This window comes from Trichomycterus rosablanca, chromosome 15, assembly GCF_030014385.1.
Source record: "Trichomycterus rosablanca isolate fTriRos1 chromosome 15, fTriRos1.hap1, whole genome shotgun sequence".
Classification (NCBI taxonomy): domain Eukaryota; kingdom Metazoa; phylum Chordata; class Actinopteri; order Siluriformes; family Trichomycteridae; genus Trichomycterus; species Trichomycterus rosablanca.
This window is the reverse complement of record NC_086002.1, coordinates 31,569,310-31,587,488: the sequence shown is the minus strand read 5'-3', so window position 1 is coordinate 31,587,488 and position 18,179 is coordinate 31,569,310. Positions and strand designations below refer to the sequence as shown.

Here is an 18,179-nt window from a genome sequence, read left to right as displayed (position 1 = left end):
AACATTACCAACCTAAGGAGGAAAATTCTCTGGTCAGACGAGGTAAAATTAGATGTTGATATTCCCAATACAACTGAACATAGAATTTCAGTAAGCAATCAATGCTAATAGTAATGATTGTTATTTTAGCAATATGGAGACTTTTTGTTAAAATGTACCAACATACCTGACTGAAATGATATTCCCAACCCAAATAAACATAGAATTTAACTTAGCAATTAATGCTAATAGTAATTATCGTTATATTAGTAATATGGAGGCCTTTTTACCAAGGTACCAACAAAACTGAGGAAAAAGTTGATATTCTCATTATAGCTGAACCCAGTATTTCAGTAAGAGAACAATGCTAAGTGTAGTTATTCTTACTTTAGCAATATGGAGGCGTTTTTTTTTTTTAAGTACCAACATACCTGAGGGAAATGTTGATTGAGTCACACACATTTTTTTTTCATTTAATAAAACAAACCATTATTTAAAACATTTATGTGTTTATTTGGTCTTTGATATTAAATTTGTTTTGTAGTGTGATACAAGTGTCTCAACAGCAAAAATAGAGAAAATAGTAAAATTAGGTAAATACTTTTTTACAGCACTGCATCAACTGCATGAAGATAAAATTAATTAAGAATACAAGCTCCACACAGAATATTCCCAAAAAATGAATATACGCCGCTCAGGTGGCGCAGCGGTAAAAGAGACGCGCTGCAACCAGAGCTGGATTCTGGAGTACGTAGTATCGAATCCAGCTTTGCTTTACCGGTTCGAAGCTGAGTGGCTGTATGAGCAACGATTGGCCGGTTGCTCATATGGGGGGGTGGGACAAAGAACCAGAATCCTCTCTGTCAGAATGCGATTACGTTCTCTGCCGGCTGATTGGAGGCGCTTGCACAGAGATGGGAGAGGGTGCCCTTAGGGTGTGTCTCTCCGCATGCAGCTCTAGGTGGCGCCAAAAAACTCGTCAATGTGTGGGTGGCAAAGATGCATCTGGCTGCTGCTCGTGTTTCGGAGGGGATACGGGTTAGCTTCAATCACCTCCATCAGGGCAGGGTTCGGCATAGACAGAGAGGAAGCACGATGCTAATTGAACAATTGGAAGCGCTAAAGAAAAGGGGAGAAAAAGGGGTAAAAAAAAAAAAAAAAATGAATATACAGTAATCCCTCGCTATATCGCGCTTCGACTTTTGCGGCTTCACTCTATCGCGGATTTTATTTGCAAGCATGTCTAAATATAAACCGCGGATTTCTGCTAGTGATGGGTCGGTCGCGAACGATCCGGCTCTAAGAGCCGGCTCTTTAAAGTAAACGATGGGATTCGGATCCTGGTTGGGAGCCGATTCGTTGTTGTTTTTTTCCCCGTTTTTTTTCTGTTAAAGCCGCACGTGATTGGTCAAGATGCGTAGTGGCGTGCACAGACAGCGTGCACACGAACAGGAGAGAAAACTTGATAAAGTTCTGCAGACAAGGGGGGTGTGTTCGAAAAGCTAGCTCTCTCTCTACATAGACGCATTTTACGTCATCCTGTGCGCGCTCCCGATAAGGAGGCTGTTCAAACATGGCTGACGGTGCGGACAAACGAATGGAGTTCTTTTCAAACGTAAATAAAATATTACTGATTTTTAAGTTGTATAAACTTGTACCGAGTTCGGGCATGTCAGGAAATGTAACCGTTATTGTTACATGAAGGGAAATGTTATATTGACGTTAGCATGCTGTGCTACCTCAATCCATTGGTTTTAATGACAAGATGCTAAATGCTAAAGCCGATGGAATCGGGTTATAAAAATAACCATATAAACACATGGTTTTTACTTTGCGGATTTTCACCTTTCGCGGAGCGTTCTGGTACGCAACCCCCGCCATCGAGGAGGGATTACTGTATAGTAGTTCCAGTCATTAAAGGTAACATGAGGGATCTCGACTGTTTGATGTCTATTTTGGTCTGTTATCACCATACAACAAGGTCGCTTGAAAAGTGCATTGGTGAGAATTATACAGAAAAGACTTTCTTCAGCCAGTCCTCTAAACCACCGTTACCCAACCACTGTGCCGTGGCACATGAGTGTGCCGTGAGAAATCATCAGGTGTGCCGTGGAAGATCCAATTTGGTACTCTAAACGAGCGACGTTTAGTGACAGGTAGTACAATCACATTCTCTTCCACTAGAGGGCAGTACAACAATACCTTTTGTGACATTTTTGTTTGGTGGTGTGCCTTGTGATTTTTCTAATGTGAAATATGTGCTACGGGTCAAAAAGGTTGGGAAACTGCTCTAAACCACTTCTGGTTATGTAGGAAGATGTTCTGACCTCAAGACCTCACTAACGTCTGTAATTTCCCAGCACAGATCCTTGGAGATTTTCTGGCCACTCTAGCAATCCTCCTCTTGTTCTCCCCCAGGCAGAAGCTCAACATCTCCAGTAGCTTTAAATGTCTTTAAACTTCTTCATTACAGGCCAGATAATGAACAGCATGCTAATGTGTCAAGCTAATGCAGAGTTTTCTAAAGCAGTCCTCAATCCTAACTCAGTCTACCAGATTAATGTAGATGGTACCAGTAACCTGATGGACTCTCCAGTTTTATCCATCAGCACTTCAGTATGGGTTTGAGAGTGTTGATCTTGTACAGTAACTGACGTCATAAGATTTTACAGATTTGAGCATAAAAAAGCTAAACAAAGAGTCACCATGTTGAATCCCAGTGTGAAGACTAGATGGTGTTTATCTCCACGGATCTTCATCTTTATCTTATAATCCAAAGTGTATCAGATGCTGTAGAAGAGATCAGACATGATCACATGTTTCAGTTATCTATCAGACTTGACACAATCAGAACCAGAATAAACACCAACACACCAAAGATCCCTTATAGAGATGAAGAACCAGGAAGTTCTGCTAATGAGCAGTTCTGATTGGTAACTCGCCAAACGAATGTGTATGTAATGTGTGCATGTGTGTGTAAATGTGTATAAAGCAACAGTAACTCACTGTAGTGTCATCGGGTTACATTGTGGATCCACCTATAGACCATTGAGCAGTTTTGCTCCTGTTTCTCCTAGACGATTGCCGCCCAGATACAGTTCTCTCAGACGTGATGATGGATTTGATTTCACTGCTGAAGCCAGAGCAGTAAAACCTTCATCTGTAATACTGCAGCTCCACAACCTGCAGAAGAATATAATGGAATGAAATCATACATCATCTCCATCTCCATCCAGATCCACAACCACAACCAGACAACCAATTAGCATCCAAGATGGCGGCGCGTTAACACGCAGCGGCCGCTCTGGGGTCGAAAAACTGTGTTTTTTTGTTGTTTTCAGAAAAAGTTTGTGAGTTTGTTTAGGACAGTTTTGTTTATAAACATATGGAAACCACTTTTGACTTAGTTTACAACCGCCAGACACTGCTACAATTGAGAAAACAGTCAGAAACCAACCTGCAAGATGATCTGCTTCGAACTCTGCATGAACTCTGCCTACTTCGTGAACCAGGCCTGCAGTCCTCGGTGTTACCTGAAGCAGGTGACCGGGAGAGGGGGCGCCGCAAGCGGTGCTCGAGGAAGCAGAAGCGTGGAAAGCGAGCCGGGGTCCGTGCTAGGCTAAAAGCTAACCCAAGCCGGCCGGCTCTACCATCGTTATTCCTCGCAAATGCATGCTCTCTGGAGAATAAACTGGACTGTATCAGACTTCAGCGAACTACCCAATGTGAGTACAGAGACTGTTGTGTTTTAATTTTCACTGAAACATGGCTTAGCGACAACATTCCAGACAGTGCCATTCAGCTAGACGGGCTAGCATCGTATCGCGCCGATAGAAATGCAGCTCAGTCCGGTAAAACACGAGGAGGAGGCGTTTGTGTTTACATTAACACCGAATGGTGCAAGGACTCTGTGCTTGTTGTGGCGTACTGTTCTCCGATGGTGGAATTTGCTATTGTTAGATGCAGACCTTTTTATTTACCACGGGAATTCACCAGCGTGCTTATTGTCGCGGTGTATCTCCCACCCAGTGCGAACGCGAAGGAAGCATTGAGCGAACTTTACAGAGCCATCAGCGAACTGCAGACCATTCATCCAGACGGACTGTTTATTATCGCTGGGGATTTTAATCATGCAAATCTCAAGTCTGTTCTCCCTAAATTCCATCAGCATGTGGACTTTGCTACGAGAGGAGCGAACACGCTGGATAATGTTTACACGAACATTGCCGGTGCGTACCGGGCGGAGCCCCGCCCCCACCTCGGATACTCAGACCACATCTCTGTAATGCTAATTCCAGCATACAGAGCACTCGTCAGGCGCTCCAGACCTGTACAGAAACAGGTGAAAACCTGGCCAGAAGGATCCATCTCTGCTCTTCAGGACTGTTTTGAGTGCACTGACTGGGACATGTTTAGGGAGGCTGCAACATACGGCGATTACACTGATCTAGAGGAGTACACGACTTCAGTGACCTGCTACATCAGCAAATGCATTGAGGACGTCACTACCACTAGAACCATCACTTCCAGACCCAACCAGAAGCCGTGGATGACTCCAGAGGTGCGTGCACTGCTGAGGGCCCGAGACTCCGCTTTTAAAGCAGGTGACCAGCCGGCTCTGAGAACAGCGAGAGCCAGACTGTCCAGGGCGATCCGAGAAGCAAAGCGTGCACACGGCCAGAACATCCACAGCCACTTCCAGAACAGCGGTGACACACGGCGCTTGTGGCAGGGCATCCAGGCCATCACCAACTACAGGACGACTCCACCCGTCTGTGACAGTGATGCCTCCCTTCCAGATGCGCTGAATGACTTCTACGCTCGGTTCGAGGCGCAGAACAACTTGTTGGCGAGGAAGATGATCCCACCTTGTGACGACCAGGTGCTTCGTCTCACCACAGCGGACGTGAGGAGAACTCTGCACAGAGTCAACCCACGGAAAGCTTCTGGACCAGACAACATTCCTGGCCGAGTGCTCAAAGGATGTGCAGACCAGCTGGCAGATGTATTCACTGACATCTTCAACATCTCCCTGAGCAGCGCCATCGTTCCAACGGGCCTCAAGACGACCACCATCGTACCCGTGCCAAAGAAGTCATCTGTGTCATGCTTCAATGACTATCGTCCCGTAGCACTCACGCCTATCATCATGAAGTGCTTCGAGAAACTAGTCATGAGGCATATTAAGATCCTACTGCCTCCCACCATGGACCCACTGCAGTTTGCGTACCGTCCTAACCGCTCAACGGACGACGCCATATCCACTACACTTCACCTGGCTTCTACACACCTGGACAGAAAGAACACTTACGTCAGGATGCTGTTCATAGACTTTAGCTCAGCATTCAACACCATCATTCCTCAGCATCTAATTGGAAAGCTGAGCACGCTGGGCCTGAACACCTCTCTCTGCAACTGGATCCTGGATTTCTTGACTGAGAGACCTCAGTCCGTCCGGATCGGTAAGAACACCTCCAGCACCACCACACTGAGCACCGGCGCTCCCCAAGGCTGTGTGCTCAGTCCACTGCTGTTTACTCTGCTTACGCACGACTGTACAGAATTCCATCGTTAAGTTTGCAGATGACACAACTGTGGTGGGACTCATCAGCAACAACGATGAGTCAGCGTACAGAGAGGAGATACAACGTCTAACGGACTGGTGCCAAGTCAACAACCTGTCTCTGAACGTGGATAAAACCAAAGAGATGGTCATTGACTTTAGAAAGACACTAAGGGACCACTCCCCACTGCACATCGACGGCTCATCTGTTGAGATCGTCAAGAGCACCAAATTTCTCGGTGTTCACCTGGAGGAGAATCTCACCTGGACCCTCAACACCAGTTCCATCACCAAGAAAGCCCAGCAGCGTCTCTACTTTTTGAGAAGACTGAGGAAAGCTCATCTGCCACCCCCCATTCTCACCACGTTCTACAGAGGAACAATCGAGAGCATCCTGAGCAATTTTACGCTGCTAATGTACAACATGTCACTACCTCATGAACCATTGTACCATCTATTCACCATCATGTACTAACACTTGTCTTTAGTCCTGTCTTCTAATTACTTGTTTAGATTAGGGATAATTAGGAATATCTTTTGTACTTATTTATTATAGAATTTTTTGTATTTATTGTTGTATTTACACTGTTTTGTATTGTCTTGCACTTTTTGTACCGTGTTACACCGTGATCCTAGAGGAACGCTGTTTCGTTTCAATATGTACTTGTATGTAGCTGAAATGACAATAAAACCTCTCTGACTCTGACTCTGACATCACTGAGAAATCTTCAACATGTAAAACTATTCTATTAGTATAACGAAGTGTTATGAGTAAAGTATCACACTCCTACACACATCAATAACAGCTTCTGTATGAATGATCTTCTGGATCTACAGTGTGAAGGTGAAGATCTTACCCCAGTATCTCCAGTTTACAGTGTGGATTCCCCAGTCCAGCAGAGAGCAGCTTCACTCCTGAATCCGTCAGGTTATTGTAACCCAGGTTTAGAGCTTTCAGACTGGAGAAGTTTAAACTGAGAACTGAGGACAGAACTTCACAACTTTTCTCTGTTAGATTACAATCATTTAACCTGAAGAGAAACAATCAGATCAATCAGAGAAATGAAAGACGTCACCCTGCAGCATTAGGTAGAATCCAATTAGCAGATCTGATAATGTTACCCAGACTGCAGTGCGATGAAAGTGAAAGCTGATAATAAGTTGATAATGCTGAATCAGCAATCGTTCCAACATGAGTGTAAAATATGATCTCAGACTAAAAGTTTATTCCAGATTTTAAAAGCTTTAAGCGTTTAAATGTGGAATCTTCAGTAGATCTTTGTTAGCTGGTAGATCATTTAGCAACAATCACGCTACGACATCTACACATTCAAAACCAAAAACCCTCCCAAACACCAACAAATGAATCCAGAGTCTGAATCAGATTATCAGGTTTTTATAATGGTGTTTGTATTGTTTGCAGTCCTATGTTAGCTTGCTAACAGTAACCTGAACAAGTAAACTGCTGAATATACAAATTTTAAGTAAGCTAGTGTGTCTGGTAACGTATTATAACAATATAAAGTATTTTTATTTCAAAATAAAACCTGCTAGGATGTGATAACATATGACGACTGAGAAGAGTCCCAAACAACGTCTGCTAAATAAATTCATTTTCTGGTTAAAATGATGCTTCAGAGTGGAACAGATTGTTTGTATCTACAGTGTGAATGTGAAGATCTTACTCCAGTATCTCCAGTTTACAGTGTGGATTCTCCAGTCCAGCAGAGAGCAGCTTCACTCCTGAATCCTTCAGTTTATTGTAACTCAAGTTCAGATGCTTCATGTTGGAGGAGTCTGAACTGAGAACTGAGGACAGAACTTCACAACTTTTCTCTGTTAGATTACAACCAACCAACCTGGAGAGAAATAATCAGATCAGACTACATTACAGATAAAAGTGAAAGCAGTTGAGTTGATGCATCAACCAATAGCACAACTGCTACAAATGGGCGGTGCTTCTCATTTCTACACAGTCCAAAGCGCTAACTGTAGCTGTGTAGCTACAGAGAATTAATACAATATTACCCACTGATTATAAATTATTACTTAATTTCCATCTCCATCTTTAAACATAGTTAGAAATGTTTTTGAGTAGCACTGGATCCACCATGGTCCTGACAAGTATGAAGTGGTCCAATACTTTTATGTAAATTAAATTTACATTCCATAATTACACACTATATTACTATTTTCTGCACAGCACAACTGGGAATGAATTATTTTCAGGAAGCTCTACATAGAAACTGCCACCACTAACATTCAGGGTTGAAGGTACAAATACTTCTGCTCCTGCTTTTAAGTAAAATATAAATACAGTGTAGTATAAGGCAGTATATAATATAATACACCGATCAGCCATAACATTAAAGCCACCTCCTTATTTCTACACTCACAGTCCATTTTATCAGCTCCACTTACCATATAGAAGCACTTTGTAGTTCTACAATTACTGAATGTAGTCCATCTGTTTCTCTACATACCTTTTTAGCCTGCTTTCACCCTGTTCTTCAATGGTCAGGACCCCCACAGGTCCACCACAGAGCAGGTATTATTTAGGTGGTGGATCATTCTCAGCACTGCAATGACACTGACATGGTGGTGGTGTGTTAGTGCTACAAAGTGCTTCTATATGGTAAGTGGAGCTGATAAAATGGACAGTGAGTGTAGAAACAAGGAAGTGGTCATAATGTTATGCCTCATCGGTGTATAGTATAGTATAGATATTTATTAATATAGTATTTATTTAGATATAGTATACTAAGCAGCGTGCTAAAGTTGGTAGATAAACAGTTAGCATTATTATTTAAGTTATTAAATTAGATGTAGTTTTGCACCTTCTCAGTTTTGTACATGTAACTACTAGTGTTTGTGTGATGAACTCATAAATCAAATGTTTATCAATAAATCACTCACATAGCTTTTCTCGATTCTTTCACCACTGGCAGCATCTTTAGAAGACCTTCATGTGATGAGTAATATTTGTTCAAATCAAACTCATCCAGCTCCTGATCTGAGTTTAGCATCAAAAACACCAGAGCCGACCACTGAGCAGGAGAGAGCCGGAGTTCATCGTAATAAACAGAACTGTTTCTGTTCAGGTATTTTTGGACCTCCTGCACTAGAGAATCATCGTTCAGTTCATTCAGACAGTGGAACAGATTGATGGATTTCTCTGGAGAGGGATTCTCACTGATCTTCTCCTTGATGTACCTGACAATTTCCTCTTTGTTGTAAGAGATACTTCCTGTTTGTGGCAGTAGGCCTCGTAAGAGAGTCTGATTGGACTCCAGTGAGAGACCCAGGAGGAAGCGGAGGAAAAGATCCAGGTGTCCATTCTTACTCTGTAAGGCCTTGTCCACTGCACTCTTCAGAAAGTCAGACATGTTTGTATAGTTTTTAAAGATGTTAAAGAATCCAGTGTTTTGCATCACCTGCACATTTCTGTTTTTGTTGATGAAGGTAAGAAATGCATATAAAGCAGCCAGAAACTCCTGAACACTCAGGTGCACAAAGCTGAAGACCTGACCCAGGTACAGTCCAGCCTCCTCTCTAAAAATCTGGGTGCACACTCCTGAGTACACTGATGTGTTTTTGACATCGATGACACACTCTGTCAGGTCTTCTTCATAGAAGATCAGATTTCCTTTCTCCAGCTGTTGGAAGGCCAGTTTTCCCAGTGCCAGTATCGTCTTACTGGTCTGGTGTGGATCAGGGTCAGATTTCCCATGGTACTTTTGTTCCTTGTGTTTTATCTGAAAGATCAGGAAGTGGGTGAACATTTGAGTCAGAGTTTTGGGGATCTCTTTCCCCTCGGCTCCATCCAGAATTCTCTTTAGAACAGAAGCTGAAATCCAGCAGAAGACTGGAATGTGACACATGACGTTGAGGCTTCTTGATGACTTTATGTGAGTGATGATTTTACTGGCCATGTTCTCTACACTGATCCTCTTCCTGAAGTACTCCTCTTTCTGAGGGTCACTGAACCCTCGTACCTCTGTTACCTGGGCTACACACTCGGGAGGGATCAGATTGGCTGCTCCTGGTCGAGTGGTGATCCAGAGGTGAGCAGAGGGAAGCAGGTTCCCCTTGAAGAAGTTTGTCAGCAGCACATCAATTTTTACTGACTTTGTTACGTTACACAACCGCTCATTATTTTGAAAATCAAGAGGAAGTCGACACTCATCCAGACCATCAAAGATGAACAAAACTTTATATACATCACAGTCTAATGATGGCAGATCTTTGATTTCTGGGAAAAACTGATGAAGAAGTTCCATCAGACTGAGATTTTCCTGCTTCATTAAGTTCAGCTCTCTAAAAGGAAGTGTAAATATGAAGCTTACATCCTGATTGGCTTTCCCTTCAGCCCAGTCCAGAATTAACTTCTGCACTGAGACTGTTTTTCCAATTCCAGCGATTCCTTTAGTCAGCACAGTCCTGATGGACGTGTCTCTAAAGAGGTCGCTGCATTTGATGGAAATCTCCTGTGTTGCTGATCTCCTGGATGTCGCTTCAATCTGTCTGACCTCATGTTCCTTATTGACGTCTCCACTCCAAGCCTCTGTGATGTAGAGCTCTGTGAAGATCTCATTCAAAAGTATTGAGCTTCCATGCTGGGAGATTCCTTCACTGATTCTGTTACATTTCTCTCTCAGGTTGGATTTGAGTTTTTTCTGATACACAGAGACCAGATCTAATAAACAGAAAATTAATCAATTTAAATTAATCAGTATTTTACTGCATGATCAATAATCACTGTATATAATTAATTTTAATAAATAATAGGTTAAGTACTAAATTATTTCCTATTATTAAATATAAAAGCTCTATGATTATAAGCTCCTGATTTGTAGTGATGTAGTACCTGGTGCTCATAAAACATTATATAATATAATCTAATGACCAATAAAAAGCCTAGATGATTCTAGAACCAAGATGGATATGGAGGAATCTAATATTAAAGAAATTAATAATGTAAGTATTTAGGTCTCTTACTCATCTGCAGGGTGTTAGCGAGGTCTGTCTGGTTTATGATCTTCAGAACATTCAGTGTGATCTTTAGCGCCCCCTCTCTGAAACTACTCAGATCTTCCACATCCTTCTCCTCGTGCTCAGAGCATGCTGGATAATCTTCATTCAGGAGGTTTTTGAACTTGTTTAGCTCATTCTTTAACATGCTGATGACTTTGTTCTCTAGTTCCTGTTGAGGAATTTTGAGAAACAGATCAGAAGCACCACGAGGTAATAAAGAGAGATGAGTGAGTGATGTAGTTCTAACATTATACTGAAGCTTGTTATTGTGATACTTGTTAGCTAGTATAATCATTTGTGCCACTTCGTTTTATTTTTCTACATTTTAATGTGCAAGTTTTATGTCGTTCAGAACACCAGAGCTGGGATCTCGAATACATCTTATCGAATCTTAGCTCCGCCTGCCTGTTGGGCTGAGCAGCCACATGAACAACGATTGGCCTGTTGTTCATATAGGGATGGGATATGAAGCCGGATAGTGACTGTCTCATAACTAATGCAATTACGACCTCTGCTGGCTGACTGATGGCACCTGCACAGAGACGAGAAAAGACTGCGCTGATAAGGGTGTGTCTCTCCGTACACAGTGCTGATCCACATTGCATATGGCTGCTGCCCAGGTGTCGGAGGGGGCGTGGGTTAGCTTCGTTCTCCTCAATAAGAGCGGGGATCGGCATTGGTGGAGAGGAAGCATGGCGCAATCTGGCAATTGGTCGGGAGAAAAAGGGTGAAAATGTGCAAGTTTAAAACTGGAATTTTACCTCTGCCCAAACCAGTTGCAACTATTAAAATGGTTGGTCTTGTGTTTAATACCCCTAATAAGTCCCTATAACTCCATATGGCTAAATTAAAAGAACATTCAAGTCTGTAAAAAGCAGAACAACATCTAGGGAGGTTCCAGAATCCCTCATAGTATTAATTTAACCAACAGCAAACTAGACAAGTATCATCATTATTATTACACAAACATACATACAAACCTTAAATATGGATTCCAAATGATCTCTGTAAGTAATTTTAAATTTCTTCGTTTGTGGTCTGTTAATAAAAAGACAAATAAGCAATTGTGCAGCTTTTCAGTCTTTATTATACAACACCAATAAATATACAGAACAGAACAGAACTGAACACTAGCATGTTCAATTGATCAGATTAGATTAACAGGTTTAATCAAGAAGAACTGAAAGTAAAAGCACTAGAAGATGAGATTATACTGACCCGAGATCTGTAAAGCAGTCTTCATTTTTACAGTAGGTTGGAGGATCCATTGGCCGATCCCTCTTCATAGAGACACAGCTTGGATCTGGTCTCATATCCTCCATCATACTTGGGTACAAGTAAAACCAAACATAAGTGGTAGCCTATCGGTTAAGGTACTGGACTATTAAGCTGAAGGTTGCCGGTTCAAACCCCACCACTGTCAGGTTGCCACTGTTGGGCCCTTGAGCAAGGTCTTTAACCCTCAACTGCTTAGACTGTGTAGTGTTAGTCACTTTGGATAAAAGCTTCTACTAAATGCTGTAAATGTAAAGGAACCAATAAATGTTGAAATCTGTAATGTGATACTTACATCCTTAATATATTTAAAAACAGAAACCAAAAATTTTGGTTTCAGTTTGTTCAAGAAAACCTGTTTTGATATTTGTGTCATTCTTACAAATTCGGTGCCCTTTGTGTCCCCAGAACTGATCACTGTACTTATTACTTATTGGGATCAGTTCTCGGACCTCTCCTGTTCAATCTTTATATGCTGCCATTAGGCCAAATGCTACAGGCTAACAACATTGATTACCATAGTTATGCAGATGACACACAGATATATCTGGCTCTCTCACCAGATGATTACAGCCCAATAGATTCACTGTGTCAGTGTCTGGAGGACATCAATAACTGGATGAGCCAGAATTTTTTACAGTTAAATAAGGACAAAACAGAGATTGTCGTGTTTGGCAGCAAAGAAAAGAGGACCAGTGTCAGTGAGCACCTCAGTTCCCGGGCTCTAAAAACCAAAGACCAAGTCCGAAATCTTGGCGTTCTAATAGACTCAGATCTCACATTCACCAGTCATATAAAAACCATCACCAAAACAGCCTTCTACCATCTTAGAAATATAGCCAAAATCAAGGGTCTAGTGTGCCAACAAGACCTAGAGAAGCTGATCCATGCTTTTATCTCCAGTAGGGTGGACTATTGTAATGGTCTCTTAACTGGACTTCCCAAAAAGACCATTAAACAGTTCCAGCTCATTCAGAACGCTGCTGCTAGAGTTTTAACTAAGACGAAGAGAACTGAGCACATCACTCCAGTTCTAACATCTCTACACTGGCTTCCAAACTAAACATGGTGAAGCAGCATTTAGCTGTTGGGCTGCATATAACTGGAACAGACTGCCAGGAGATATTAGATGTTCCTTAAATGTAGAAATCTTTAAATCCAGGTTAAAAACTTTTCTTTTTTCTTGTGCCTATGATTGAGCTCAAAATTTTTGCTATTACCCTCATTTTACCATATTTCTTTTAGTTTTTCATGCTCTTAATAATTCCTTTTATAGAGTAGTGTACATTCTAAATTGTAGTGTATATTTTACTATATTTTCTTTTAGTTTTCATGTTCTTAATTGCTTATCTCTCTTGTTTGAATTTCATGCTCTTAATTGTATCTAAATGTTTGCAAGAAGTCCTTCTGAGGTTCTAGATCTCAGGAATGTTTTAATGCTTTTAATTAACTTTTTTTTCCTTATGTAAAGCACTTTGAATTGCCACTGTGTATGAAAGGTGCTATACAAATAAACTTGCCTTGCCTTGCCTTATTAAGTAAATTTTAAACAATACAATTTCTAAACATCTTACTAAAATAATAAACACTTTCAAATACTAAACACAATGTTTCTACCCCCCATTTACTGTATACATTTACACAGTTTTTATCTGTTAGATAGCCCCCAGATGTCCCCAGTGCTGTACATTCTGATTAAGTGATGATATATGAGCTTTAATCATGAAAATATCTCAGTCTTTCACCCTAATACTGTTTAAAAGCTTTGATTAAGTCCCTCTAAACCCTGGATTTTTTTCTTTATGAGTTTGATTTTATTGCTGATTATGAGGGTTTTTCACACGTCCCTCACGTTGCCGTCCACCCTGTTATTTTTTACTACTGTCTCTTAAAATGAAGAGCTGTTTTACATACTGACATCATTTCCTGGAGCTCACATGATCTTTTTGGAGGGAAAACAACCGTGGAAGATGAGCGGCTTATTAAACTTCTCATTTTAATGTTGTTTTTTCCACATTTTGTCCTAAAAGTCTTATATGGTCAACCATAACATGTCCACCCTGTTATGGGATATATGAGAAAAAGCAAAAAGATTTTAAAAATAATCACACTAAAAAGCAGAGAATTCTTTGTCTGAATTCACTTTTATGCTAGCATAGCTAGCTAATGGCTAATTTTATGTCAGAATGTCCACCCTGTTATGATCCACCCTGTTACAACCTAATACGTAACAGGTTAGACATCACACTCTGGACAGGCAGGATATCACACTCTGTTATATTAATAACAGAAATATTGATATTATGTGTTGCATCCTTTAAAGAATGGCCTTAGGTGCAGCTGAAAGACAGAAACACAACAGTTCTGCATTTGTCCGTAACAGGGTGGACATCCTGGGTCAGAGACTGCATAAAAATGGTTTAATAAAATACAGTTTGTGTACTTGAGCTTAACCAATATTAGTTTGGAAAAGTATAACACGCCCTTTTATATTAAAACAAATTAAAACAGTGTTTCATTTTTAAAATGTTTTAAGGTCCAAAAGGCACCCGATCCCAGGAATTCCCAGATGCCACATATACAGTGGCTTCTGACAGTGTTCAGAGCTGGGTGCTGGGGTGGTGCAGTGGTCTAAAGCGCTAACACATCGTGAGATTATACTGACCTCAGATCAGGATAACATCCACTGTCTTTAAAGTTATATGGCAGTCCCATTGACCAATCACTGTTCATGGAGACACAGCTGGGTTTAGGTGAATCTGGTCTCCCAACCTCCATCACACTGGGATTCAAGTACAAGCAAACATAAATAAACTACTGTATATAAAAAGCACGACGGTATCTGAAAGGTTCAGTTCAGAGAAACATGGCCATGACAAAGTAATCAGACAGAACAGAACTGAGCACCAGCTTGTTCCAACATTCAGTACTGAAACATTTCCTAGCTGATTAGTTCATTTTTATTAATAAATTGATTAGTTGAGTGAATTTATTAAGTTTTATCAGGAGGACCTGAAAGTAAAAACACTAGAACGTGAGATTATACTGACCTCAGATCAGGATTACATCCTCCATCTTTAAAGTTATATGGCAGTCCCATTGACCAATCACTCTTCATGGAGACACGGCTGGGTTCAGGTGAATCTGGTCTCTCAACCTCCATCACACTGGGATACAAGTACAACCAAATATAAATAAACCATATGAAAAGCACAAGGGCACCTGAAATTTTTTGTTTTTAGAAAAACACCAAGCAGGACATGACAAAGTAATCAGACAGCTATCTGAAATCTGAAGACATATCTTCTATGAAAAAAATAACTAAAATGTATATCTAAGCTTGGATTTAAAACTGATCTGTAATGCTTTTAGTTTTACACCAAAATGCCAATACCTCAACCAGCACTGATCTGATTTAATGTTCTAAAATAAATCAAAGTGTATTAATAACAATCTCACTCTCGTCAATGTGTTAGATTAGTGCTTTCTTTAAAATAAAGACAGATATGCAGAGATGGAACCTTATCCCATGTCTTAACTTAATTAGGAGGGTAGAGACAATCAAAATGAATATATTACCTCCGGTGGAGATATCAGACCAACAATTCAGAGAGTGGGACAAATTAATTTCTCGTTTTGTTTGGCAGGAGAGAAGGCCCAGGTTGAGGTATACCACACTACAGCAGCGAAAAGAAAAGGGAGGTATCACCCCCCCATGCCTCCTGATTATTTCTATGCTTCTCAGTTAAAGCCTTTAATAGGTTGGTGCAATAAACACTATGAAGCAAGGCACAGAAACGGTATCAAGGTTCAGGATCCGGGTGTTGGAGAATGTGTGGTTCGGACGGTGCAGGTCATTTCGACATTTTCTGGGAGTGTACTATTCTGTCTGGGTACTGGAAAGCTATTCACCAGGCTGTCTGTACTATATTCAAGATAAACATACCATTTGACTTTGATTGTCTATATCTGGGAAACCTCTCTGTCGATATGATGTCGAATGATAAGAAATTACTGTCGATTTTGTTGGCTGCAAGTAAGAAAGTAATCACCAGAAAATGGTTGTCCACTGAACCTCCTCAAATACATGAGTGGATTGATATTGTTTACGAAATTTTTGTTATGGAAAAGCTAACTTATTCCTTAAGAATTTTACCAGATTTGGTCTAAATGGCTAGATTACATAGGACCCCAACAACCAGACTTTGTTTTGACTTTATTGACCTCTCCACCCTCTTCTTCTTGTTTCTATTCAAAAGTAATCCTCCCCATTCACATTGTAAGAAGTTTTTATATTTAAAATGGTGATTTAATCACAAGGGAAAGTCGAAATTCTGGTGTCTTAGTTTTTTTTGTTACAATTTACCCCAACTGTGTGCTTTGTTCGTAACAGGAATTGTACTCTTGGTTTACTATATTTGAAACATCAGTTGTGACACTGGATTTGTTACAAGTGAATTCTGTTCTTGTTTTTCTTTCTTTTTAAAATATTTTCCCAATAAAAAGAAAATTGCAAAAAAAAAAAAAAAAAAAAAAAAAAAGATTAGTGCTTTTTTTTATAATCATACACAGCGTGGACACATTATCAGGAAAACATTGTTCATTTGAATAAGTGAATTCCAACATTTCTCAGTAAAGTTTGAACTCTTTATGCAATACTCTCATATATGTTTATAATTTTATGTTTGATGTATATTATTAAGTGTGTGTTACTATGTATGTAAACATGACCGCGCTGACGTCACAACACCGGTGTAAAGCTACATTTTAGTATCCAGACGAAAACAAGGAATCAGTTTTCAGAAGTTTCTTAATCCTGTTTTCATAATCGTGGGTTTGTGAGTTTGTGTAAATGAGAGAAAAACACAGAAGAGAAAATAAGACATATATAAACATTTCTCCATCAAGTTAGTTATAACATTCACATATTACAACTTTATATTCACATACTTACCGCGATTATCTCGAAAACGTCTTTATATTTCTTTCCACAGAACCGCAGAGCTTACTTTCATTTTACTCAATGTAGCCTTCAACTGCTCCTCCAAATCTCTCACTTTCCGAGTTCAAAGTCGCGGATCCAATGGGAATCTTCACTACAGAGGATTTTAATGTGACAAACACAGTTAGACACAGAATCAGACAGTAATCAAAACTACGATTTTATTCTGTGTGAATGATAAGACCAAACAGTCTCCATGCGTTACTCCTGAAGAACATAAATACAATCTCATTGTAAATCTAGTTATCTTTATTTAACTTGAACGCTGCATTTAAACTAGCAGCCACTATTTTTATGACCACGGCCCACATTCAGGTGTTTTCTCAATCCGCGTAAAGTTCTGCTTTCCTCTCATACAGTTTTCTGTAAAAGTTTGTGCCTCAAAGGTCAATTTTTTTTTATGTCAGATCAAGTGGAAATAAAGAAACAACACCACAATGTACACAAGGATTTCTGGGTGAATACACTTATATTTGTAATTTGACCGAATACACGTGTCACGAATTTAAAATAAAAAAATCGATGCTATTCTGTTTACATTTATAAGCACAAAGTCAAAAGACAAAAGCTCTCAATTACCAAAACACGGAATAAGAGCCTCAATGCGCATGCTCCGATTCCTGTGCGTAAGGTGCCTATGTATAGTTTACACTATTATTTCCATAAAATTACCCCTATTTCTGTATCTGCAAAGCAAAGTATTCAAAAACTTACAATCTTCCCATGCCAACCACTGTACTGATTTTTAACAACGTAACAACAACGAACACGCATGTGCAAAAATCATGACGTTTTTTTCTGTCGCTTCGTTGAGCGTCGGTTTATTTGGAATATGTGTTTATAGCTGTATGTTCTTTTCAAATGTCATGTTGTATGGTAGGTAGTTTGTGATTAAATACATACTTTAAAGTATTGAGTGAACTACTGTCAGAGGTTTTATTGCTCCACCACAAGTCAGAGGTTTTCACACTGCTGTCTTCAGCCTTGCTGTCAAACAACTAGAATTACCGTGTCAGATTTATTTGTAAACGGGTGATTCTTCAATTGGGGGAACTTTAATGTCCCTAGGTTATAAATTTGTGTTAAAAATACCTTATTACAAAACAAATATTTTAGGTATTAAAAAGATCATTCATTGCATCACTAAAAAAAATGTACATACCAAAATAATTATGATTTTCATTTTTTATGATGATTTAAAAATCAATATTTTGCTACTTTGGCCTTGTCCCCAACCCAGACTTTAAAACTTCTCTGCCCTAATAAAATGCTAAAAAGTCATTAATTCATTATAAAAATCACAATATGAGTTTTATAATAAGTTAA

The 18,179-nt window shown here is 40.0% G+C and overlaps 1 protein-coding gene across 1 annotated transcript; it reads right to left on the bottom strand.

Moving 5' to 3' along the window:
- Nucleotides 1–468: 468 nt before the first annotated feature.
- On the bottom strand, nucleotides 469–16,941 carry LOC134328483 (NLR family CARD domain-containing protein 3-like). The gene is made up of 11 exons (XM_063009575.1): nucleotides 16,806–16,941; nucleotides 14,902–15,018; nucleotides 14,517–14,633; nucleotides 11,795–11,902; nucleotides 11,557–11,614; nucleotides 10,541–10,745; nucleotides 8,459–10,238; nucleotides 7,228–7,401; nucleotides 6,400–6,573; nucleotides 2,986–3,162; nucleotides 469–2,769 (listed from the first exon to the last, which is right to left on the bottom strand). Exons 2-10 carry the CDS (start codon nucleotides 15,012–15,014, stop codon nucleotides 3,018–3,020), a joined length of 2,874 nt encoding a protein of 957 aa, XP_062865645.1. The 5' UTR covers nucleotides 15,015–15,018; nucleotides 16,806–16,941; the 3' UTR covers nucleotides 469–2,769; nucleotides 2,986–3,017.
- Nucleotides 16,942–18,179: the final 1,238 nt, after the last annotated feature.